Below are 27167 nucleotides of genomic sequence, written 5' to 3' on the forward strand. Positions count from 1 at the left end.
GAGCTGAGAAGGAAAAACATAACTTGTCATTTATTTACTTTCAGTCATGTTGTGAAATCATTAGCCAGCAGCCACTGTGGGTGAATGCACCAATTGGTAGAGCATACCAGTTACCTAGGAGACTGCAAGCCTGTCACTCAGTATACTGAAATGCCTTTAATGCAAGATAGAGATGCTCCACCCAGCAGCTTCTTAAAGACTAAAGGCCTGATTCAGAGCCGCTCGTAAGCGGCCGCTCGTTCGCTCCGAGCGATGTTTGCCCAACTGCGCATGCGTACGGATCGTTATACGCATGCGCGAACCAGTCAGTGCGGTCGAAATTCATGTGCTCGCAAAATAGCGAATGCCTACTATTTTGGGTGACAGGAGGAGGCGTATGTGGGTGGTAACGGGGGAAGGTGCTTGAAAATGGGGAGTGGTGATCAGAACGCAGGCGTGCTTAAAGATCAAAACGGGCGTTTTATGGGTGTGCATAATTAAAACAGCAGCGTCATTGACCACGTCACTTGGTTATTTTATAGTCAGACATGCTTGCAAAATTGTGGTAGGAAAAACCAACCCCAAGAATAGCGAGCAGTTCATACCCTGGTCGATGTACTCGATTAATCTAATAAATAGCGGACATGACGTAGGATGCGAGCGGCCAGGGGGCGTATTTTTTCAAAAAACGACCGCAAGGTTTTTTTGCTCGTTCAGACCTAGAGGCGTGAACAGACCGCAAAGAGCGAACGGTTGATTTGAATAGCCACCCCTTTTTTCTGGACGAGCAAGCGCTAATTGCGTCCGGCTCTGAATCAGGCCCTAATACAGCTATCAAAAACCGATGGGACAGATAAAACGATGGCAGATTTGTTAGTTCAGTAATACAAAAGTTGTTGTATTATAGTGTATTATTGCACTGTCCTGATATCCGTACATAAAATCAGACATACTAATGGGAGCTAGTTGGACTTACTTAAAGCTTGATATTTTTATGTTTTCTTTAGAGTGCTATTTATACGTTTGTGTGCTCACTTATGTATTGCAAATATATTTTTAACTAATGCTGTTATTCTACTTCAGATAAGTGTAAAAATGTTCTATTAAAAGATTTTTTTTATATGCTGGTAATATAGGGCCTGATTCAGAGCCGCTCGTAAGCGGCCGCTCGTTCGCTCCGAGCGATGTTTGCCCAACTGCGCATGCGTACGGATCGTTATACGCATGCCCGAACCAGTCAATGCGGCCGAAATTCATGTGCTCGCAAAATAGCGAATGCCTGATAATTTGAGTGACAGGATGAGGCGTATGTGGGTGGTAACGGGAAGGTGCTTGAAAACGGGGAGTGGCGATCCGATCGCAGGCGTGCTTAAAGGTCAAAACGGGCGTTTTATGGGTGTGCATAATTAAAACAGCAGCGTCATTGACCACGTCACTGGGTTATTTTATAGCCAGAACTGCTCGCATGATTGTGGTAGCAAAAACCAACCACAAGAATAGCGAGCAGCTCATACCCTGTTCGATTTACTCGATTAATCTAATAAATAGCGGACATGACGTAGGATGCGAGCGGCCAGGGGGCGTAGTTTCCCAAAAAACGACCGCAAGTTTTGTTCGCTCGTTCAGACCTAGAGGCGTGAACAGACCGCAAACAGCGAACGGTTCATTTGAATAGCCACCCCTATTTTCAGGACGAGCGAATGCAAATAGCGACCGGCTCTGAATCAGGCCCATAGTGCACATTCAGTATCATACTATCACAGATTTGTTTTATTGATATAGTCTATTATGTCGTACACTTTTGGCAAATGTAATTAAATTTATGCCTGATTTTTTTCCTTGTATTACGTTCTTTTTTATTTGAGCACCACTACTCCTTAACATACGGCCTTCTGCCCGTGATATGGTTACAGCAAGTGCGTAAAGTGCTTACATTGCGGACAAATCACGGTGGATTATATAGAACAGTAGCTATGACTGTTTCGTCTTAACTTGTCTTTGGGACTGGGGACCTCATTCAGAGTCGGTCGTAAGCGGCCGCTCGGTCGTACCCAGCGATGTTCGCTATACTGCGCATGAGTAAGTTTCGCAAAACTAGCTGTTGCGCTCGGAAATTTTTCTCTCCTTCAACTTGGCCAGGTCGTTAGTTTGAGTGACAGGATGAGGCGTTTGTGGGTGGTAACAGGGGAAGGTGCTTGTGACCGGGGAGTGGAGGTCCGAATGCAGGCGTGCCTGACTATGCAAACGGCGTTTTATGGGAGTGCATAATTGACTAAGTAGTGTCATGGCACATGTGACATGGGAGGTTTTTACACTGACGAGATCGTAGTGCTTAAGAAAGGGTATGGTCTACCTTAAGCTCTACGACCAGCTCCGATGGTCTCGATTAATCCTTATATGCCCGGAGATGTGTATTGCGAACGAGAAGGGGACGTATTTTTAGTGTTACGGCCGCATCCTCCCCTCGCTCGTCCAGCTAACGATCCCATCTTAACGACGCAACTTGCGAGCGCTTCATTTGCATATCCGGCCCCATTTCCCTTAACGACCGAGCGGCCGCAACGACCGACTCTGAATGAGGTCCTGACTCCCTTTAACAAATACAATATTGTTATACCACCATTTTATTTGTAAATCCCGTCTATGGGGCTGATTCTGCGTAGCACGCAAGTCCAAGAGTGGCTGCATCTCGCTATTTTTTGCAATAGCACCATCATAGCAATATTCTCCACCTACAGCACCTACAGCTTATATAAAAAAGCACAAAGGACCTCATTCAGAGTCGGTCGAAGCGGCCGCACGGTCGTACGCCACCAATGTTCGCTATACTGCGCATGCGTAAAGTTCGCAATGCGCGTGTGCAAACTAGCCGCTACGATCAGAAATTTCTCTCTCCTTGAACACAGCCAGGTCGGTAGTTTGAGTGACAGATGGAGGCGTTTGTGGGTGGTAACAGGGGAAGGTGCTTGAAAACGGGGGAGTGGAGATCCGAACGCAGGTGTGCCTCATTATGCGAACGGCGTTTTATGGGAGTGCATACGGATTATGGAAGTGCATACGGATTATGGGAGTGCATAATTAACAAAGTAGCGTCATGGCACATGTGACCTGGGAGGTTTTTACACTGACATGATCGTAGAGCTTAAGAGAGGGTACGGTCAACCTTAAGCTCTACGACCAGTTCCGATGGTTCCCGATGGTCTCGATTAATCCTTATTTACCCGGAGATGACGTGCAAAGCGTACGAGAAGGGGGCGTATTTTTCTGGCTTCCGACCGCTTCCTCCCCTTGGTCGGCCAACTACCGATCCGAACTTAGGGACGCAACTTGCGAGGGAATCCTTTGAATATCCGGACCCTTTTTCCGTACGACCGCGTGCGGCCGCTTCGACCGACTGAATGAGGTCCAATATTCCTCCACATTAACTTGCAGACAAGACCGTTGAGACATCCATAGGGCCTAGTCACTAAGGGGATGTGGCCAAATCCAGAAGGACTGACCACACCCCCTCCAGAAAAAAATGAAATGCGATGCGAATCGGCACTGGGCCCAATGGTGTAGCTACACTGAGTGCAGGAAGTGCGAATTCTACGGGACCCAGGCCGCCTCTGGGGCCAGGCCCTCTCCCTGCACCAAGTTACACTGTCACCTCCTCAGGCCAGCTTTTCTATTCCCACCAGAATGCCGCTGCAGGGCATCAGCTGTCACTGGCCCGGCCCGCTCCACCACCCTGTCTCCTCACCGACTGATTTATTAGTGAATCACACACTTCTTGTATACCACATGATATCATAAAAAGTTAGGATTAGGGAGACTGTCATTTTTGTAAAAAAAACATTTTTTCTGTTTAGAAAACTTACTACATGCTAATCATCATTCATTTAATCTAAGTTGGCAGATATGAGATCATTTACAATCAAGATGGATAAACTGCAAAATAATATGCACAGGAGGGGAGGGGGCTATGGGGACATTTTGCTATGGGGTCCCCATAGGTCTTCCTGTGACCCCTATGAATTGGGTGATCCTCCGTGAAGTTAAACTCCTCTGCTCTCCATTGATAATATGGAAACAAAGAAAAGAAACTACTGGAGACAATAAACAAGAAAAGTATTTTTACCTTCGTGCCCATCAACTTGTAAATTCTTCTATTGTAAAGTGCAGAGCCGTAACTAGACTTTTTGGTGCCCTGTGCCAGAAAGAGCATTGGCGCCCCCCTCATTTTTCAAAGGGACATAATGCACCCAAAAAAGGGCCATGGCCTCATCGGGAAGGGCCAGGGAAGAGATAGGGGAGGCCAGGAGATGCTGGGGATAAATAGGGACATAATATAGTGCATCTGAGAGAGGGCCATGGCCTCATGGGGAAGGGCCAGGGAAGAGATAGGGGAGGCCAGGAGATGCTGGGGATAAATAGGGACATAATATAGTGCACCTGAGAGAGGGCCATGGCTTCATGGGGAAGGGCCAGGGAAGAGATAGGGGAGGCCAGGAGATGCTGGGGATAAATAGGGACATAATATAGTGCACCTGAGAGAGGGCCATGGCTTCATGGGGAAGGGCCAGGGAAGAGATAGGGGAGGTCAGGAGATGCTGGGGATAAACAGGGACATAATATAGTGCACCTGAGAGAGGGCCATGGCCTCATGGGGAAGGGCCAGGGAAGAGATAGGAGAGGCCAGGAGATGCTGGGGATAAACAGGGACATAATATAGTGCACCTGAGAGAGGGCCATGGCTTCATGGGGAAGGGCCAGGGAAGAGATAGGTGAGGCCAGGAGATGCTGGGGATAAATAGGGACATAATATAGTGTACCTGAGAGAGGGCCATGGCCTCATGGGGAAGGGCCAGGGAAGAGATAGGAGAGGCCAGGAGATGCTGGGGATAAATAGGACATAGTATAGTGCACCTGAGAGAGGGCCATGGCCTCATGGGGAAGGGCCAGGGAAGAGATAGGGGAGGTCAGGAGATGCTGGGGATAAATAGGGACATAGTATAGGGCACCTGAGAGAGGGCCATGGCCTCATGGGGAAGGGCCAGGGAAGAGATAGGGGAGGCCAGGAGATGCTGGGGGTAAATAGGGACATAATATAGTGCACCTGAGAGAGGGCCATGGCCTCATGGGGAAGGGCCAGGGAAGAGATAGGGGAGGCCAGGAGATGCTGGGGATAAATAGGGACATAATATAGTGCACCTGAGAGAGGGCCATGGCCTCATGGGGAAGGGCCAGGGAAGAGATAGGGGAGGCCAGGAGATGCTGGGGATAAATAGGGACATAATATAGTGCACCTCAGAGAGGGCCATGGCCTCATGGGGAAGGGCCAGGGAAGAGATAGGGGAGGCCAGGAGATGCTGGGGATAAATAGGGACATAATATAGTGCACCTGAGAGAGGGCCATGGCCTCATGGGGAAGGGCCAGGGAAGAGATAGGGGCAGCCAGGAGATGCTGGGGATAAATAGGGACATAATATAGTGCACCTGAGAGAGGGCCATGGCCTCATGGGGAAGGGCCAGGGAAGATATAGGGGAGGCCAGGAGATGCTGGGGATAAATAGGGACATAATATAGTACACCTGAGAGAGGGCCATGGCCTCATGGGGAAGGGCCAGGGAAGAGATAGGGGAGGCCAGGAGATGCTGGGGATAAATAGGGACATAATATAGTGCACCTGAGAGAGGGCCATGGCCTCATGGCGAAGGGCCAGGGAAGAGATAGGGGAGGCCAGGAGATGCTGGGGATAAATAGGGACATAATATAGTGCACCTGAGAGAGGGCCATGGCCTCATGGGGAAGGGCCAGGGAAGAGATAGGAGAGGCCAGGAGATGCTGGGGATAAATAGGGACATAATATAGTGCACCTGAGAGAGGGCCATGGCCTCATGGCGAAGGGCCAGGGAAGAGATAGGGGAGGCCAGGAGATGCTGGGGATAAATAGGGACATAATATAGTGCACCTGAGAGAGGGCCATGGCCTCATGGGGAAGGGCCAGGGAAGAGATAGGAGAGGCCAGGAGATGCTGGGGATGAAATAAGAGGAAGTTAGAAGCAAGAATGATAATAAACAGAAATTTGACAGGCCCAAACAGCGCCCCCTGCCCTGCGGTGCCCTGTGCGATGGTACCAGCCGCACTACCCTAGCTACGGCCCTGGTAAAGTGTACAGTATATATAAAGTGTTTACATCCCCTTACTGATATTGCAGGTTTTTGTGATTTAAAGCCTAAATTGAGGATAAATCATGTCAGTGAGAAACACAAATAGACATTTAAGAAAAAGAAGAGAATTACACAAACCTACAATACAAAATTAATCATTAAGTTATCTCTAGTTTCTATTTTCATTTTCTTCCTAAACCAATAGTGCGGTGTTTACTTTTATTTTATTGTTTGGAAGATCACATTAATGGGGAAACAGGCCGGTCATGATGTATTTTCAGTATCTAGGCAGGTAGGGCCCAGAGCTGATCTAAGCTACAGCCATCTCTAGCTGCTGCCTGCATGCACTGTGATGTCATAATGCAGGTCACAGCCCTATATAAGGAACGGTATACGTTCGGGAAGCCGGCTTCCCGACTACTTAATCCCGGCGACGGTTAAATGACAGGCGTCTAAATCTAGACGCTTGTCATTTTACTGACGCAGGGAGACCGCCGCCCGGCATCCCGATCGAAGGGATGCCGGGCGCCAAGCGCGGACAGCTGCGGGGGGGGGGGGGAGGGTTAGGTTTAGGACTCCCGGGGGGGACTTAGGGTTAGACACCCCCCCAGGAGGTTAGGGTTAGGCTAGGGGAAGCAGGGTTAGCGTTAGGCACGCCAGGGTGGACTTAGGTTTAGGCAGCGGGGAAGTGGGGGACTTAGGTTTAGGCACTTAGAGGGGGGATTAGGGTTAGGCACAGGGGGAGGAGGTTAGGGCTAGGCATCCTAAAGGAGGGTTAGGGAGTAGAATTAGGTTAGTTTATTATACTTACCTTTAGGACAATCGGGATTTCCTCCTCTGTCGGGCTGCTGCTGCCGGGATTTGAAATCACACCGAATGCATAAGGGATGCCCAGATACTGGCAGCCATTTTGTGGCTATAGCCTTCTCTAGCTGCTGCCTGTATGTACTGTGATGTCACAATGCAGGTCACAGCCCTATATAATGGATGCCCAGCTACTGGCAGCCATTTTGTGGTGACATTTTGTCCTACATTGATACTCTCTGAGTAGTTCCTGCTTTATTTAAGTGACTTTGGATACTTCTAAGGACTTTGGATTACATCTACCAATATGGTCCCGAATAGCAGCATCTTCAGAAAAAGAATCTGAATAACATCTTCAGGTAAGAGCTATATAACAGATTTTAGCCTGTCACCCTCACCCCTTCCTCCATTTTATATGCAGTTTTTAGTTTAGAAACAATGGATAAAGCTAATTATTTATCTGATATGATGCTGTATGACTTAATACTCCTACACACGTGTTCAATCCTCCATGGATCCAACTCCACACCAGACTGTTGGCACACTCCTACTGGAGACCTGCAGCAGAGTCAATACCCAATATGCATCTGCTGAAACAATCTGCGGAAAGGATTGTGCCACCGGACACACTTTTCCAATTTTTTGCAGACCAGCTGCCACTCACAGGTAAGGGTGTAGCTACAGTAAATGCAGGGAGTGTGGCTGCTATAGGGTCCGGGCTGCCTCTGGGGACCTGGCCCTCTCCCTGCATGGAGCATACCAGAAAGGCAGGCATGCTTCCACCTCCGACCACTCTGCGTGAAGCTGAGAAACCTCCGCAGCAGGAAGGGGAGGGGGGGATGTGACGCGATTTTGTCCCCATCCCCTGCTTCACAATGCCTATAATATCGGCATTGTGTATCGGGGGGCAGGGCCAAAATGACGCAAACGTGTGGCCCCGCTCCGCCCGCAAATGACAGTATGCAGTCCAGCCCCACCCCCTTGTGCAGACCACGCCCCCCTGCCATGCTGATCTGACTGCTCCCTCCTGGAAGGGGCAGCCAGAATATCGGCAACCATGGCATGGAGTCACACTACCATCTCCTAATACCCAGCTTTTCTAATCTCACAAGAATGTTGCTACAGGGCATCAGCTGTCACTGGCCAGGCCGCCTCTGCCTCCATCTCTCATTCACTGATTTATTAGTGAATTATAGCCTTCTTATATACCACGTTATATCATAAACAATTAGGATTCGTTTCAATAGCTCTTTTTTTGCCTTCTCTTAGAAACGTTCTTCATACTTACCAACTTTTAATTAGTCCTTTCTGGGAGCAGCCGTAAAGGACCTGGTGCTCTCAGCTTCGGGGGGTTGGGCAGGGCCGGGCTATAGCCGTCATTAGGCCCCACCCCCTTTTACAGTAAATCCCTTTGATTTGTGGGCACGTGAAAAGGGGATGGGGCTAAATCACGCGATTGTCTGCATTAAGCCCTGCCCCCTCAATACGGACCTACAAAATCTCCCCACCCTACCCACTTCGCTAGGAAGTGGGTGGGATGCGGGAGATTGGGGTTACCAAAAAAATCGGGAGCCTCCCGGAGTGAGTAGGCAAGTATGACGTTCTTTGATCCTCATGATGAAGCTTTCGTTTGTAATTGCACTAGCAAACTTTAACTGACCTTTCCTATGTAGATAATTTACTGCACTTGGGCTTACTGAGGTAAAAGGGGAGGATGGATATAGAATATTATTATTTTTATTTGAAATTAAGAATGAGTATGGGAGTCTTCTTTATTTGGCATTAAAACTTATTTTGTGTTAATTAGTAGTAAGAATCCTTAATTAATTGTAAAAACTGCCAAAGGAGGTGAATAATTTTTTTTATAGCCCCTGTATAATAATTGTAAAATGTAACAGTGCTTTTAGCAAAACGCGCCTAGGCACGCACCAGACACGATGACTAGGAATGCCAGATCGCAGTGTAAAGCTACAAATGTAGAATGATGCAGTAATTACTGTTTTCACTTAGCAGATAACACTTTACATTAAACTATTGCTTTCATCCACAGATGTTACATATTCATTGTACATACGGTAAATGTTAAACCTCTGGAAAATCATGTTCTGCCCTGTACAGGAGTCCTGGTGATACGATGGTGATTGTCTGACACCTACTGGTCAAACTTGGATATTACAAACTTTCCCTACTAAACTTGGCAGCTTTAAAAGCCATTTACTTATAAACCACAATCTCATAATATATGCGGAAAATCAGTTGCCAGCGATCTGTCAGTTCATAGCCAATATCATTCACTGTGAAGTACTTGGGTTCTAGAGCCAGAGCTCACTGTGTACCTGATGTACCTTCAGGATCGCACAAGCATGACAGCGAGGAAGATACAGTGGTATATTTATTATATATTATAAGTTAGCAATGCTATACAATACACCAATATACTGTAACAGTGAAAGGTATCTTAATAATTACCACAAGCCATAGTTCCCATCTAACGCAAACTGTGTACCTACTCCCATGCTTCCACGGTACTCCGGACCTCCCCTGGGCTGGTACCACGTTACCCTATAGCTGTGGTCCTCAAACTGTAAAGGTGCATACACACATAACGATTTTTTGAACGATTATAGTTAAACGATATCGCTTAACGATAATCGTTTGTAAAAATCGTTCACTTTCTGAGTCAAACGATGAACGATTTTCGTTCATCCACGTTCACGTTTGTAGTTCAGTCAGACTTGTCAACTCAACGATTTTCAGTAAGGGAATATGCAAAAATCGTTTGTAGTTCTAAAAAATCGTTCATTACATTTAAATGAACATAGTAAATGAACAACTTTAGTAAACGATTTTAGTTCATTTTTTCAAAGGAGAAAATCGTTTACTAAAATCGTTCATTAACTAAATCGTTGTGTGTGTATGCAGCTATAGGGGCCTATTCATTAAACGTAAAAATTCTCTGGAGATAATTAGCTTTAGAACTCTCATGGAGTTCTAGCTAATTATAGGTGGAATTCATCATTCCACCTCTCCATAAGTATCTATTCCGAAAAGCTGTCATTTTTGCGATGACAGCTTTTCGGGAAATAGATACTTTTCCCTGCCTACACTAACTTATCACGTCTGGAAACAGTGCTGCGCATGCGCTGTTACATCTGTAAAACCAGCGCATGCGCAGCACTGCCAACAGATGCGGTAAGTTTCATGAATACCAAAATAACGTTATTTAAGGAAAATGTCCTTAAAAACTTTATTTTAGTGTTGATGAATAGGCCCCCTAGTCTTACTTGCCTACTGTCCCAGGATGGTCGGGAGCCTCCAGAAAATTGATTGGTGCTCCCAGCACCCCGGAAGATCGGCAAAATCTCCCAGCCGGCCTACACCCCCCCAGTCGGCGTCCGCTTCCCCCTTGTAAGTGAGCAGTCCAGGGGAGCCGATGACGCGTTTTGCGCTGAATCGCGTCATCGTGACCCCGCCTCCGTCCGCACAATGCAGCTAATCTCGCCATTATGTGGCGAGGGCGTGGCTGCGATCACGCAGTCACGCCTCCAAATTAATGTCACCACCCCTGCTATGCCGATCTAGGCTGCCTCACATTGTCGGCAAGTATGCTGTAAGTAGGTGTGGCCACGCTTACAAAAAGGCACTGTTTACTCCACAGTGGGGGCGCCGTGTACCCCTCAGCCAGGGGCACTCGCAGGGATACCGGTTGGCGGTCCAAATCCAAATTAAGGGCCTAATTCAGAGATGTGTGCAAACCCAGTGGTTTACGTACATCTCCGATGGTGAGATCCGCGTTCAGATGCCGCATTGCCCATGTGCAGATATTGTTCTGCAAGACTGCTTGGACGCCAAAGCCTAATTGTCAAGCTGTGGCCATTTGGGGGCAGAGGGTGTGGGGGGGGGGTCATGCTGGGCCCAGCGGCTGCATCTTTACTGGCTTTACAGCGTTAATTTCCCAGGCACCCTCAGTAACCCGAAGGTTACTCAGATGACCGATGTTACACAGATGCTTCATCTGTGGACGCAGCGGTGAATCAGAGAAGCCAGGGGACGTATATTTACACAAGACGCCTCCTGCGACGTTAGCGTATTATGACGCAGCCGCTGCGTACAAAGAAGCCGCGGCTGTGTGATTAGCGCACATCTCTGTACCTAAATTATTTATGGTCATTGTGATGGGCAAAACCAGAACTGGTGGCTGCCATTCATAAAATAGACAGACAAACAGAAACGCAGCCCTGTCCACCACGGCGTGGCTGAGCCTAAGGGTGACAGGTCAGCACAATTTACTCCATTTCATATTTTGGTTTCTGAATTTCTATAAGAAGCTGTGGGCCTAGGGGTGCTGTGATATAAATGCTGATTCTCCATGGTGCCGCCACTCAAGGAAATTGGGGAACCCCTGCCCTATATCACACCTGCCAGCTTTCACTGTGCCCTCTTTTGGGGGGGAAGTCTGGAGGGGAGATGAGGCTGATACATGATGGGGGCGGGTCAGGCGCCCCCTGTCATAGGGCCCTGCGAATCGCAGGTTTATGAGGTGGGCGTGGGGCCAAAAATGACGCAATTCTTCTAGAATCACTTCACATTGGCTTCACCTTCGCTCCATAGACCCGCAATTTGCGGAATTGACCTTCCAGTGTTTCCGGGGACTACTTCAAAATTCAGGGAGAGTAGGTGAGTATGCCCTATATCATGCGATTAGCTAATACCCAAAGAGGGTTGTACGGGGCTTTCCGATACCTGCCCCTGGGTTACTAGAGGAATATATATGATTGACCAGTAGTCGCGATGTCGGCGGTCAGAAGACCATCAGCGACATCCCGATGATCAGGATCCCGTCAGGGGCCAGTAAGTAGCCTAACCCTCCCCCCGGTGGTGCCTAAAGCTAATCCCCCCTTCCCGCAGTGTAAACCTGACCCTCCCTGGTCGGCGCCTAACCCTAACCCACCCGGGAGGTCCCTAAACCTAACCCCCCCCCCATCCCTGGCTTAAACCTAACCCGCAAACTTACCAGCAGGATGCTGGCGGTCAGGTTGCCAACGTCGGTATCTTGATCCTTTCTGGATGGCGGCGTTGGCATTCTGACGAGCATCGGGGTTCCGGCGTCGGTATATACTGACGTCCGGCATGGCGCCCTTCAGCATCCTGACTGCCTACCGTTACAAGATACTTCATGTTGTGTAGGTATCGCTGTGTCTTCTTGTTACCTTGACTGAATAATGTGAGGCGGCAGCCGCAGATGTTAATGAAGGAGAGTTGGGAGTACAGACAAGAGTTTACAAAGTACTCTGGCCCAGATCTCTCTAGGGGCCCAGTAGCGCAGGGGAGGCATAACCACGTGTCCCCCTACCCCCCACTACTACAGTGACCACACACCCCTCTGCAAATGCCGCGCACCCAGGGATGCCCTCAGAAATGATGGGGATTGACAATAAAAAGGCAGAGCCCACCGGCCCCCTCTTTAATTGGAAGAGATGTCCTTAGCGGTTTTAATCGCAAATCTACATGCATCCGACGCTAGTAATCACCGCACCGTGTATGTTGCGGGATGTATCTCATTCAAAATGCGATGCTGGATATCCTGCTCATTAACCCATAACCTGACACATTAGGGCATTACACCCCAGTCACCACCTGATGACGGATTCTGCTTTTCCCGGTTTATTTCCCAGGTGCCGTAATTCAGGCTGAAGCCCCGGCTACGGGGTCAGATGGATCTCTGCGCACGGAGACGAACGGCGAGTTTTTGTATACAGTGCACACATGTGCATATACCCATTCTTGCATATGTTCGTCCTATTCTGAGTTGGACGGAAATCGGTTGGAACTGTCTTTCCGTAAAATTGGACGTTCCGAAGGGGAGGGCAGCTGGGTGGCGACAATGCGAGCGCACATAACCGCCATGACTTATGGGAGCGCAGTGGGCGTGTATCTAATGCACGGTGTGATCCTGAGTCCTGTATACAGGGAAGGGAAGCTGCTTCTGACGGATCTCCTGCACCAGACATGGAGCAGGCGCACATTTTAGACAGATAGATAGATATATATGAAATAGACATGAGATACAGAGATAGATAAGAGATAGAAAGATATGAGATATATAGATATGAGATAGATAGATATAGATATGAGATAAATATATAGATGATATAGATAATGATAGATATGAGATAGATAGATAGATAGATAGATAGATATATAGAGATGAGATACATAGATAGGAGATAGAAAGATATGAGATAGATAGATAGATAGATATGAGATAGATATAAATATATAGATATGATATAGATAGATAGATATGAGACAGATGATAGATATGAGTTAGATGATAGATAGATAGATAGATAGATATGAGGTAGATGATAGATAAGATAGATGATAGATATATAGATAGATATGAGATAGATGATAGATAGATATGAGATAGATGATAGATATATAGATAGATATGAGATAGATATATAGATAGATATGAGATAGATGATAGATAGATAGATAGATAGATAGATAGATAGATAGATAGATAGATAGAGGGTGAGAATAATAAGCTGCTGTGTCTCCCCCTGCATATATACAGTATATATAGTCAGTATCTCAGTCACGCAGCACGCTGACACTGGCTCAAAGCAGTATCAGTAAATAACTGTTGGCGTTTCCCCATACTATGAGGTTTGTCCCATGCCGGTCGCCGTTAGTTTCTGGCTTCGCTCCCGGCGCAGGCTGACCCTCCTGTCACGCCGTACACACATGCTGCTGGTGTTTATGTGACGTCTCCGGTTCCCTGTCCTGCACACCCGGCTACAACCCGAACATGAAGCCGCGGAAGAAGCAGGGTGAGTAGTAATGACACCCACAGCACAGCCTGAGCTGCTACCGGCAGGGTCACAGTATCCCGGGTGGCTTTTCTGCTGCGGGAGCTGTGTGACTGTCACCCCTCACCACATGGCTGTCACTTCTATACATTATTATAAGTATACACTCCCTCCCCGTACATTATATACTGTATATACACACTCTGTACATTATATACTGTATATACATCCCCTGTACATTATATACTGTATATACATCCCCTGTACATTATATACTGTATATACACACTCTGTACATTATATCCTGTATATACACACCTCTGTACATTATATCCTGTATATACACACTCTGTACATTATATACTGTATATACACACTCTGTACATTCTATACTGTATATACACTCTGTACATTATATACTGTATATACACACTCTGTACATTATATACTGTATATACACACTGTACATTATATCCTGTATATACACACTCTGTACATTATATACTGTATATACACCCCCTGTACATTATATACTGTATATACACCCCCTGTACATTATATACTGTATATACACCCCCTGTACATTATATACTGTATATACACCCCCTGTACATTATATACTGTATATACACACTCTGTACATTATATACTGTATATACACACTCTGTACATTATATACTGTATATACACACACCTCTGTACATTCTATACTGTATATACACTCTGTACATTATATCCTGTATATACACACACCTTTGTACATTATATACTGTATATACACACACCTTTGTACATTATATACTGTATATACACACTTCTGTACATTATATCCTGTATATACACACTCTGTACATTATATACTGTATATACACCCCCTGTACATTATATACTGTATATACACCCCCTGTACATTATATACTGTATATACACCCCCTGTACATTATATACTGTATATACACCCCCTGTACATTATATACTGTATATACACACTCTGTACATTATATACTGTATATACACACTCTGTACATTATATACTGTATATACACACACCTCTGTACATTCTATACTGTATATACACTCTGTACATTATATCCTGTATATACACACACCTTTGTACATTATATACTGTATATACACACACCTTTGTACATTATATACTGTATATACACACTTCTGTACATTATATACTGTATATACATCCCCTGTACATTATATACTGTATATACACACTGTACATTATATCCTGTATATACACACTCTGTACATTATATACTGTATATACACCCCCTGTACATTATATACTGTATATACATCCCCTGTACATTATATACTGTATATACACACTCTGTACATTATATACTGTATATACACACTCTGTACATTATATACTGTATATACACACTGTACATTATATCCTGTATATACACACTCTGTACATTATATACTGTATATACACCCCCTGTACATTATATACTGTATATACACCCCCTGTACATTATATACTGTATATACACCCCCTGTACATTATATACTGTATATACACCCCCTGTACATTATATACTGTATATACACACTCTGTACATTATATACTGTATATACACACTCTGTACATTATATACTGTATATACACACACCTCTGTACATTCTATACTGTATATACACTCTGTACATTATATCCTGTATATACACACACCTTTGTACATTATATACTGTATATACACACACCTTTGTACATTATATACTGTATATACACACTTCTGTACATTATATACTGTATATACATCCCCTGTACATTATATACTGTATATACACACTGTACATTATATCCTGTATATACACACTCTGTACATTATATACTGTATATACACCCCCTGTACATTATATACTGTATATACATCCCCTGTACATTATATACTGTATATACACACTCTGTACATTATATACTGTATATACACACTCTGTACATTATATACTGTATATACACACTGTACATTATATCCTGTATATACACACTCTGTACATTATATACTGTATATACACCCCCTGTACATTATATACTGTATATACACCCCCTGTACATTATATACTGTATATACACCCCCTGTACATTATATACTGTATATACACCCCCTGTACATTATATACTGTATATACACACTCTGTACATTATATACTGTATATACACACTCTGTACATTATATACTGTATATACACACACCTCTGTACATTCTATACTGTATATACACTCTGTACATTATATCCTGTATATACACACACCTTTGTACATTATATACTGTATATACACACACCTTTGTACATTATATACTGTATATACACACTTCTGTACATTATATACTGTATATACATCCCCTGTACATTATATACTGTATATACACACTGTACATTATATCCTGTATATACACACTCTGTACATTATATACTGTATATACACCCCCTGTACATTATATACTGTATATACATCCCCTGTACATTATATACTGTATATACACACTCTGTACATTATATACTGTATATACACACTCTGTACATTATATACTGTATATACACACACCTCTGTACATTCTATACTGTATATACACTCTGTACATTATATCCTGTATATACACACACCTTTGTACATTATATACTGTATATACACACACCTTTGTACATTATATACTGTATATACACACTCTGTACATTATATACTGTATATACATCCCCTGTACATTATATACTGTATATACATCCCCTGTACATTATATACTGTATATACATCCCCTGTACATTATATCCTGTATATACACACTTCTGTACATTATATCCTGTATATACACACTCTGTACATAATATACTGTATATACATCCCCTGTACATTATATACTGTATATACACTCCCTGTACATTATATACTGTATATACACTCCCTGTACATTATATACTGTATATACACTCCCTGTACATTATATACTGTATATACACCCCCTGTACATTATATACTGTATATACACACACCTCTGTACATTATATCCTGTATATACACACTCTGTACATTATATACTGTATATACACACTCTGTACATTATATACTGTATATACACACTGTACATTATATCCTGTATATACACCCCCTGTACATTATATACTGTATATACACCCCCTGTACATTATATACTGTATATACACCCCCTGTACATTATATACTGTATATACACCCCCTGTACATTATATACTGTATATACACACTCTGTACATTATATACTGTATATACATACACCTCTGTACATTATATCCTGTATATACACTCTGTACATTATATCCTGTATATACACACACCTTTGTACATTATATACTGTATATACACACACCTTTGTACATTATATACTGTATATACACACTTCTGTACATTATATACTGTATATACATCCCCTGTACATTATATACTGTATATACACACTGTACATTATATCCTGTATATACACACTCTGTACATTATATACTGTATATACACCCCCTGTACATTATATACTGTATATACATCCCCTGTACATTATATACTGTATATACACACTCTGTACATTATATACTGTATATACACACTCTGTACATTATATACTGTATATACACACACCTCTGTACATTCTATACTGTATATACACTCTGTACATTATATCCTGTATATACACACACCTTTGTACATTATATACTGTATATACACACACCTTTGTACATTATATACTGTATATACACACTCTGTACATTATATACTGTATATACATCCCCTGTACATTATATACTGTATATACATCCCCTGTACATTATATCCTGTATATACACACTTCTGTACATTATATCCTGTATATACACACTCTGTACATAATATACTGTATATACATCCCCTGTACATTATATACTGTATATACACTCCCTGTACATTATATACTGTATATACACTCCCTGTACATTATATACTGTATATACACTCCCTGTACATTATATACTGTATATACACCCCCTGTACATTATATACTGTATATACACACACCTCTGTACATTATATCCTGTATATACACACTTCTGTACATTATATCCTGTATATACACACACCTTTGTACATTATATACTGTATATACACACACCTTTGTACATTATATACTGTATATACACACCTCTGTACATTATATCCTGTATATACACACTTCTGTACATTATATCCTGTATATACACACTCTGTACATTATATACTGTATATACATCCCCTGTACATTATATACTGTATATACACACACCTCTGTACATTATATCCTGTATATACACACTTCTGTACATTATATACTGTATATACACACACCTTTGTACATTATATACTGTATATATACACACACCTTTGTACATTATATACTGTATATACACACTCTGTACATTATATACTGTATATACACACTTCTGTACATTATATCCTGTATATACACACTTCTGTACATTATATACTGTATATACACACTCTGTACATTATATACTGTATATACACCCCCTGTACATTATATACTGTATATACACACTTCTGTACATTATATCCTGTATATACACACTCTGTACATTATATACTGTATATACACCCCCTGTACATTATATACTGTATATACACACTCTGTACATTATATCCTGTATATACACACTCTGTACATTATATACTGTATATACACACACCTCTGTACATTCTATACTGTATATACACACTGTACATTATATCCTGTATATACACACTCTGTACATTATATCCTGTATATACATCCCCTGTACATTATATACTGTATATACACACTTCTGTACATTATATACTGTATATACACACTCTGTACATTATATACTGTATATACACACTCTGTACATTATATACTGTATATACACACTGTACATTATATCCTGTATATACACACACTGTACATTATATACTGTATATACATCCCCTGTACATTATATACTGTATATACACACTCTGTACATTATATACTGTATATACACACTCTGTACATTATATACTGTATATACACACACCTCTGTACATTCTATACTGTATATACACTCTGTACATTATATCCTGTATATACACACACCTTTGTACATTATATACTGTATATACACACACCTTTGTACATTATATACTGTATATACACACTCTGTACATTATATACTGTATATACATCCCCTGTACATTATATACTGTATATACATCCCCTGTACATTATATACTGTATATACATCCCCTGTACATTATATCCTGTATATACACACTTCTGTACATTATATCCTGTATATACACACTCTGTACATTATATACTGTATATACACTCCCTGTACATTATATACTGTATATACACTCCCTGTACATTATATACTGTATATACACCCCCTGTACATTATATACTGTATATACACACACCTCTGTACATTATATCCTGTATATACACACTTCTGTACATTATATCCTGTATATACACACACCTTTGTACATTATATACTGTATATACACACACCTTTGTACATTATATCCTGTATATACACACTTCTGTACATTATATCCTGTATATACACACACCTTTGTACATTATATACTGTATATACACACACCTTTGTACATTATATACTGTATATACACACTTCTGTACATTATATCCTGTATATACACACTCTGTACATTATATACTGTATATACACTCCCTGTACAATATATACTGTATATACACACTTCTGTACATTATATCCTGTATATACACTCTGTACATTATATACTGTATATACACACTCTGTACATTATATCCTGTATATACACACTCTCTACATTATATACTGTATATACATCCCCTGTACATTATATACTGTATATACACACTCTGTACATTATATACTGTATATACACACACTTCTGTACATTATATCCTGTATATACACACTTCTGTACATTATATACTGTATATACACCCCCTGTACATTATATACTGTATATACACCCCCTGTACATTATATACTGTATATACACACTCTGTACATTATATACTGTATATACACCCCCTGTACATTATATACTGTATATACACACTCTGTACATTATATACTGTATATACACACTTCTGTACATTATATACTGTATATACACACTCTGTACATTATATACTGTATATACACACACCTTTGTACATTATATACTGTATATACACACACCTTTGTACATTATATACTGTATATACACACACCTTTGTACATTATATACTGTATATACACCCCCTGTACATTCTATACTGTGTATACACACACCTCTGTACTAAAATCTTAGTCGCCATGGCGACTAGGCGCCTGGGATTTATCGAGCCCTGATATACTGTACATACACACACCTCTGTACATTATATACAGTATATACACTCCCCGTACATTATATAATGTATATACACTCACCCCTGTACATTATATACTGTATATACACACACCTCTGTACATTATATACTGTATATACACCCCATGTAAATTATATAATGTATATACACTCACCCCTGTACATTATATACTGTATATACACACACCTCTGTACATTATATACTGTATAAACACTCCCTGTACATTATATACTGTATATACACTCCCTGTACAATATATACTGTATATACACAATCCCTTTGCAATATATACTGTATATACACACACCTCTGTACATTATATACTGTATATACACTCCCTGTACATTATATACTGTATATACACACCTCTGTACATTATATACTGTATATACACACACATAGTATATATACTCTACATTATATACTGTATATATACACCCCCTGTACATTATATACTGTATATACACACACCTCTGTACATTATACCACAGTGACTGTAAGAGGAGGTGCTCATTGGTCATTTCTATCTGTATATTACACTACTCATTACATAGTATAGCAGGGCTCACCACAGTGACTGTAAGAGGAGGTGCTCATTGGTCATTTCTATCTGTATATTACACTACTCATTACATAGTATAGCAGGGCTCACCACAGTGACTGTAAGAGGAGGTGCTCATTGGTCATTTCTATCTGTATATTACACTTCTCATTACATAGTATAGCAGGGCTCACCACAGTGACTGTAAGAGGAGGTGCTCATTGGTCATTTCTATCTGTATATTACACTACTCATTACATAGTATAGCAGGGCTCCTCAGAGTGACTGTAAGAGGAGGTGCTCATTGGTCATTTCTATCTGTATATTACACTACTCATTACATAGTATAGCAGGGCTCACCACAGTGACTGTAAGAGGAGGTGCTCATTGGTCATTTCTATCTGTATATTACACTTCTCATTACATAGTATAGCAGGGCTCACCACAGTGACTGTAAGAGGAGGTGCTCATTGGTCATTTCTATCTGTATATTACACTTCTCATTACATAGTATAGCAGGGCTCCTCAGAGTGACTGTAAGAGGAGGTGCTCATTGGTCATTTCTATCTGTATATTACACTTCTCATTACATAGTATAGCAGGGCTCCTCAGAGTGACTGTAAGAGGAGGTGCTCATTGGTCATTTCTCTCTGTATATTACACTAGTCATTACATAGTATAGCAGAGCTCACCACAGTGACTGTAAGAGGAGGTGCTCATTGGTCATTTCTATCTGTATATTACACTACTCATTACATAGTATAGCAGGGCTCACCACAGTGACTGTAAGAGGAGGTGCTCATTGGTCATTTCTCTCTGTATATTACACTTCTCATTACATAGTATAGCAGGGCTCACCACAGTGACTATAGGAGGAGACATTATGTCTGTGCATATGATGTGGGTATGAAGCAGGAGTCGTGTTGTCCTTACTTACTTGCTGGTTAAGGATTGCTGAGGCCTGATCTATTGCTGATCAGGATCAAATCCCTTCTGTTCTCATACCTATCTGTATATAGATGTATGTACTATAGATAGCAGAGCTTGTCCCTCTTCTATGTACCTCCTCCACTCACTCACTCACTGTTGTTAATGACTGGCATTGGGCGGCGATGGAGGCACAGGGTAGTATTATGTGTTCTGTGTAATGTTTGGGCCCATTATATACCATCATGGTATCTTGTGATATCACCTGCCAGTATACACCAGCACACACACCTTGTGGTGTCACCTGCCAGTATACACCAGCACACATACCTTGTGGTGTCACCTGCCAGTATACACTAGCACACCTTGTGGTGTCACCTACCAGTATACACCAGCACACACCTTGTGGTGTCACCTGCCAGTATACACCAGCACACATACCTTGTGATGTCACCTGCCAGTATACCCCAGCACACACCTTGTGGTGTCACCTGCCAGTATACACCAGCACACATACCTTGTGGTGTCACCTGCCAGTATACACCAGCACACATACCTTGTGATGTCACCTGCCAGTATACACCAGCATACACACCTTGTGATGTCACCTGCCAGTATACACCAGCACACATACCTTGTGATGTCACCTGCCAGTATACACCAGCACACACCTTGTGATGTCACCTGCCAGTATACACCAGCACACACCTTGTGGTGTCACCTGCCAGTATACACACCTTGTGATGTCACCTGCCAGTATACACCAGCACACATACCTTGTTGTGTCACCTGCCAGTATACACTAGCACACCTTGTGGTGTCACCTACCAGTATACACCAGCACACACCTTGTGGTGTCACCTGCCAGTATACACCAGCACACATACCTTGTGATGTCACCTGCCAGTATACCCCAGCACACACCTTGTGGTGTCACCTGCCAGTATACACCAGCATACACCTTGTGGTGTCACCTGCCAGTATACACCAGCACACATACCTTGTGGTGTCACCTGCCAGTATACACCAGCACACATACCTTGTGATGTCACCTGCCAGTATACACCAGCATACACACCTTGTGATGTCACCTGCCAGTATACACCAGCACACATACCTTGTGATGTCACCTGCCAGTATACACCAGCACACACCTTGTGATGTCACCTGCCAGTATACACCAGCACACACCTTGTGGTGTCACCTGCCAGTATACACACCTTGTGATGTCACCTGCCAGTATACACCAGCACACATACCTTGTGGTGTCACCTGCCAGTATACACTAGCACACCTTGTGGTGTCACCTACCAGTATACACCAGCACACACCTTGTGGTGTCACCTGCCAGTATACACCAGCACACATACCTTGTGATGTCACCTGCCAGTATACCCCAGCACACACCTTGTGGTGTCACCTGCCAGTATACACCAGCATACACCTTGTGGTGTCACCTGCCAGTATACACCAGCACACACCTTGTGATGTCACCTGCCAGTATACACCAGCACACACCTTGTGGTGTCACCTGCCCGTATACACCAGCACACACCTTGTGGTGTCACCTGCCCGTATACACCAGCACACACCTTGTGGTGTCACCCGCCAGTATACACCAGCACACACCTTGTGATGTCACCTGCCAGTATACACCAGCACACATACCTTGTGATGTCACCTGCCAGTATACCCCAGCACACACCTTGTGGTGTCACCTGCCAGTATACACCAGCATACACCTTGTGGTGTCACCTGCCAGTATACACCAGCACACACCTTGTGATGTCACCTGCCAGTATACACCAGCACACATACCTTGTGATGTCACCTGCCAGTATACACCAGCACACACCTTGTGGTGTCACCTGCCAGTATACACCAGCACACACCTTGTGGTGTCACCCGCCAGTATACACCAGCACACACCTTGTGATGTCACCCGCCAGTATACACCAGCACACACCTTGTGATGTCACCTGCCAGTATACACCAGCACACATACCTTGTGATGTCACCTGCCAGTATACACCAGCACACATACCTTGTGATGTCACCTGCCAGTTTACACCAGCATACACACCTTGTGGTGTCACCTGCCAGTATACACCAGCATACACACCTTGTGGTGTCACCTGCCAGTATACACCAGCATACATCTTGTGGTGTCACCTACCAGTATACACCAGCACACACCTTGTGGTGTCACCCGCCAGTATACTCCAGCACACACCTTGTGATGTCACCTGCCAGTATACACCAGCATACACACCTTGTGGTGTCACCTGCCAGTATACACCAGCATACACACCTTGTGGTGTCACCTGCCAGTATACACCAGCACACATACCTTGTGATGTCACCTGCCAGTATACCCCAGCACACACCTTGTGGTGTCACCTGCCAGTATACACCAGCACACACCTTGTGGTGTCACCCGCCAGTATACCCCAGCACACACCTTGTGGTGTCACCTGCCAGTATACCCCAGCACACATACCTTGTGATGTCACCTGCCAGTATACCCCAGCACACACCTTGTGGTATCACCTGCCAGTATACACCAGCATACACCTTGTGGTGTCACCTGCCAGTATACACCAGCACACACCTTGTGATGTCACCTGCCAGTATACACCAGCACACACCTTGTGGTGTCACCTGCCCGTATACACCAGCACACACCTTGTGATGTCACCTGCCAGTATACACCTGCACACATACCTTGTGATGTCACCTGCCAGTATACACCAGCACACACCTTGTGATGTCACCTGCCAGTATACACCAGCACACAACTTGTGATTTCACCTGCCAGTATACACCTGCACACATACCTTGTGATGTCACCTGCCAGTATACACTAGCACACACCTGGTGGTGTCACCTGCCAGTATACACACCTTGTGATGTCACCTGCCAGTATACACACCTTGTGGTGTCACCTGCCAGTATACACCTGCACACATACCTTGTGATGTCACCTGCCAGTATACACCAGCACACATACCTTGTGATGTCACCTGCCAGTATACACCAGCATACACACCTTGTGATGTCACCTGCCAGTATACACTAGCACACAACTTGTGGTGTCACCTGCCAGTATACACCTGCACACACACCTTGTGGTGTCACCTGCCAGTATACACCAGCACACACACCTTGTGGTGTCACCTGCCAGTATACACCAGCATACATCTTGTGGTGTCACCTGCCAGTATACACCAGCACACACACCTTGTGGTGTCAACTGCCAGTATACACCAGCACACACCTTGTGGTGTCACCTGCCAGTATACCCCAGCACACATACCTTGTGATGTCACCTGCCAGTATACCCCAGCACACACCTTGTGGTGTCACCTGCCAGTATACACCAGCATACACCTTGTGGTGTCACCTGCCACTATACACCAGCACACACACCTTGTGGTGTCAACTGCCAGTATACACCAGCACACACACCTTGTGGTGTCAACTGCCAGTATACACCAGTACACATACCTTGTGATGTCACCTGCCAGTATACACCAGCACACATACCTTGTGATGTCACCTGCCAGTATACACCAGCACACATACCTTGTGATGTCACCTGCCAGTATACACCAGCATACACCTTGTGGTGTCACCTGCCAGTATACACCAGCATACACCTTGTGGTGTCACCTGCCAGTATACACCAGCATACACCTTGTGGTGTCACCTGCCAGTATACACCAGCACACATACCTTGTGATGTCACCTGCCAGTATACACCAGCACACATACCTTGTGATGTCACCTGCCAGTATACACCAGCACACATACCTTGTGATGTCACCTGCCAGTATACACCAGCACACATACCTTGTGATGTCACCTGCCAGTATACACCAGCACACATACCTTGTGATGTCACCTGCCAGTATACACCAGCATACACCTTGTGGTGTCACCTGCCAGTATACACCAGCACACATACCTTGTGATGTCACCTGCCAGTATACACCAGCACACATACCTTGTGGTGTCACCTGCCAGTATACACCAGCATACACACCTTGTGGTGTCACCTGCCAGTATACACCAGCATACATCTTGTGGTGTCACCTACCAGTATACACCAGCACACACCTTGTGGTGTCACCCGCCAGTATACTCCAGCACACACCTTGTGATGTCACCTGCCAGTATACACCAGCATACACACCTTGTGGTGTCACCTGCCAGTATACCCCAGCACACACCTTGTGGTGTCACCTGCCAGTATACCCCAGCACACACCTTGTGGTGTCACCTGCCAGTATACCCCAGCACACACCTTGTGGTGTCACCTGCCAGTATACCCCAGCACACAACTTGTGATTTCACCTGCCAGTATACACTAGCACACACCTTGTGGTGTCACCTGCCAGTATACACGCCTTGTGGTGTCACCTGCCAGTATACCCCAGCATACACACCTTGTGGTGTCACCTGCCAGTATAGTCTTCATTCTAGCACCCTGCATCTGTCACAACCAGTGCAGTTCCTCTTTCCTGCCTGGGGTGTCGCTCTCTGCTCTGGTGCTTCTAGCACACTCAGCTGTTGCAACAAACTGGTGAGATCAAGACCAGAGTTTGCTAGAAGCACCAGAGCAGAGAGCGACACCCCAGGCAGGAAAGAGGAACTGCACAGGGTGTGACAGTTGCAGGGTGCTAGAATACACCAATGCACACACTGTGAGTACACCACATTAGAAGGTGTACTCAGCACGACATAATTTGCAACGGACCTGGTGGGGGTGTGCTGGCATCGGCAAGTGCATACACACTTTCCAATGCTGGCAGTGACGGTGCGACGGCGGGTGGTTGTGGGGGCATCCTCAGATCTTTCTGCATGTACAAAAGATCTGAGGATACGACGGACGACCCACGGGAGCGTGAATGGGCATCGTAATAGTGCGTATAGACTGGACAATTTGAACGATTATTGGTTCCGATGCATTGGAATCGGCCAAATCGCTGAAAATATTTCTAGTGTGCACTTTGCTTAAGGTGTCACCTGGCAGAGTGCGCACACACACACACACATGTCACCTGGCTAGTATGCACCAGCACACACACACTGCAATGTCACCTGCCAGTATACACCAACACACACACACTGCAATGTCACCTGGCTAGTATGCACCAGCACACACACACACACACTGCAATGTCACCTGCCAGTATACACTAGCACACACACACTGTGATGTCACCTGCCAGTATAGATCAGCACACACACACTGTGATGTCACCTGCCAGTATAGATCAGCACACACACACTGTGATGTCACCTGCCAGTATACACTAGCACACACACACTGTGATGTCACCTGCCAGTATACACTAGCACACACACACTGTGATGTCACCTGCCAGTATAGATCAGCACACACACACTGTGATGTCACCTGCCAGTATACACTAGCACACACACACTGTGATGTCACCTGCCAGTATAGATCAGCACACACACACTGTGATGTCGCCTGCCAGTATACACTAGCACACACACACTGTGATGTCACCTGCCAGTATA

At 43.9% G+C, this 27167-nt stretch overlaps 1 protein-coding gene across 1 annotated transcript in view; it reads left to right on the forward strand.

Annotated features, from left to right (window-relative positions):
- Positions 1–13611: 13611 nt before the first annotated feature.
- ELP3 (elongator acetyltransferase complex subunit 3) overlaps positions 13612–27167 on the forward strand; it is a 145993-nt gene continuing 132437 nt past the window's right edge. The window contains exon 1 of the mRNA XM_088447560.1: positions 13612–13775. Within this exon, the coding sequence (XP_088303686.1) occupies positions 13754–13775 (22 nt within the window). The 5' untranslated portion in view covers positions 13612–13753. The remainder of the gene's footprint in view (positions 13776–27167) is intronic.

This window comes from Taudactylus pleione, unplaced genomic scaffold, assembly GCF_031769625.1.
Source record: "Taudactylus pleione unplaced genomic scaffold, aTauple2 ptg000434l, whole genome shotgun sequence".
NCBI classification, from domain to species: domain Eukaryota; kingdom Metazoa; phylum Chordata; class Amphibia; order Anura; family Myobatrachidae; genus Taudactylus; species Taudactylus pleione.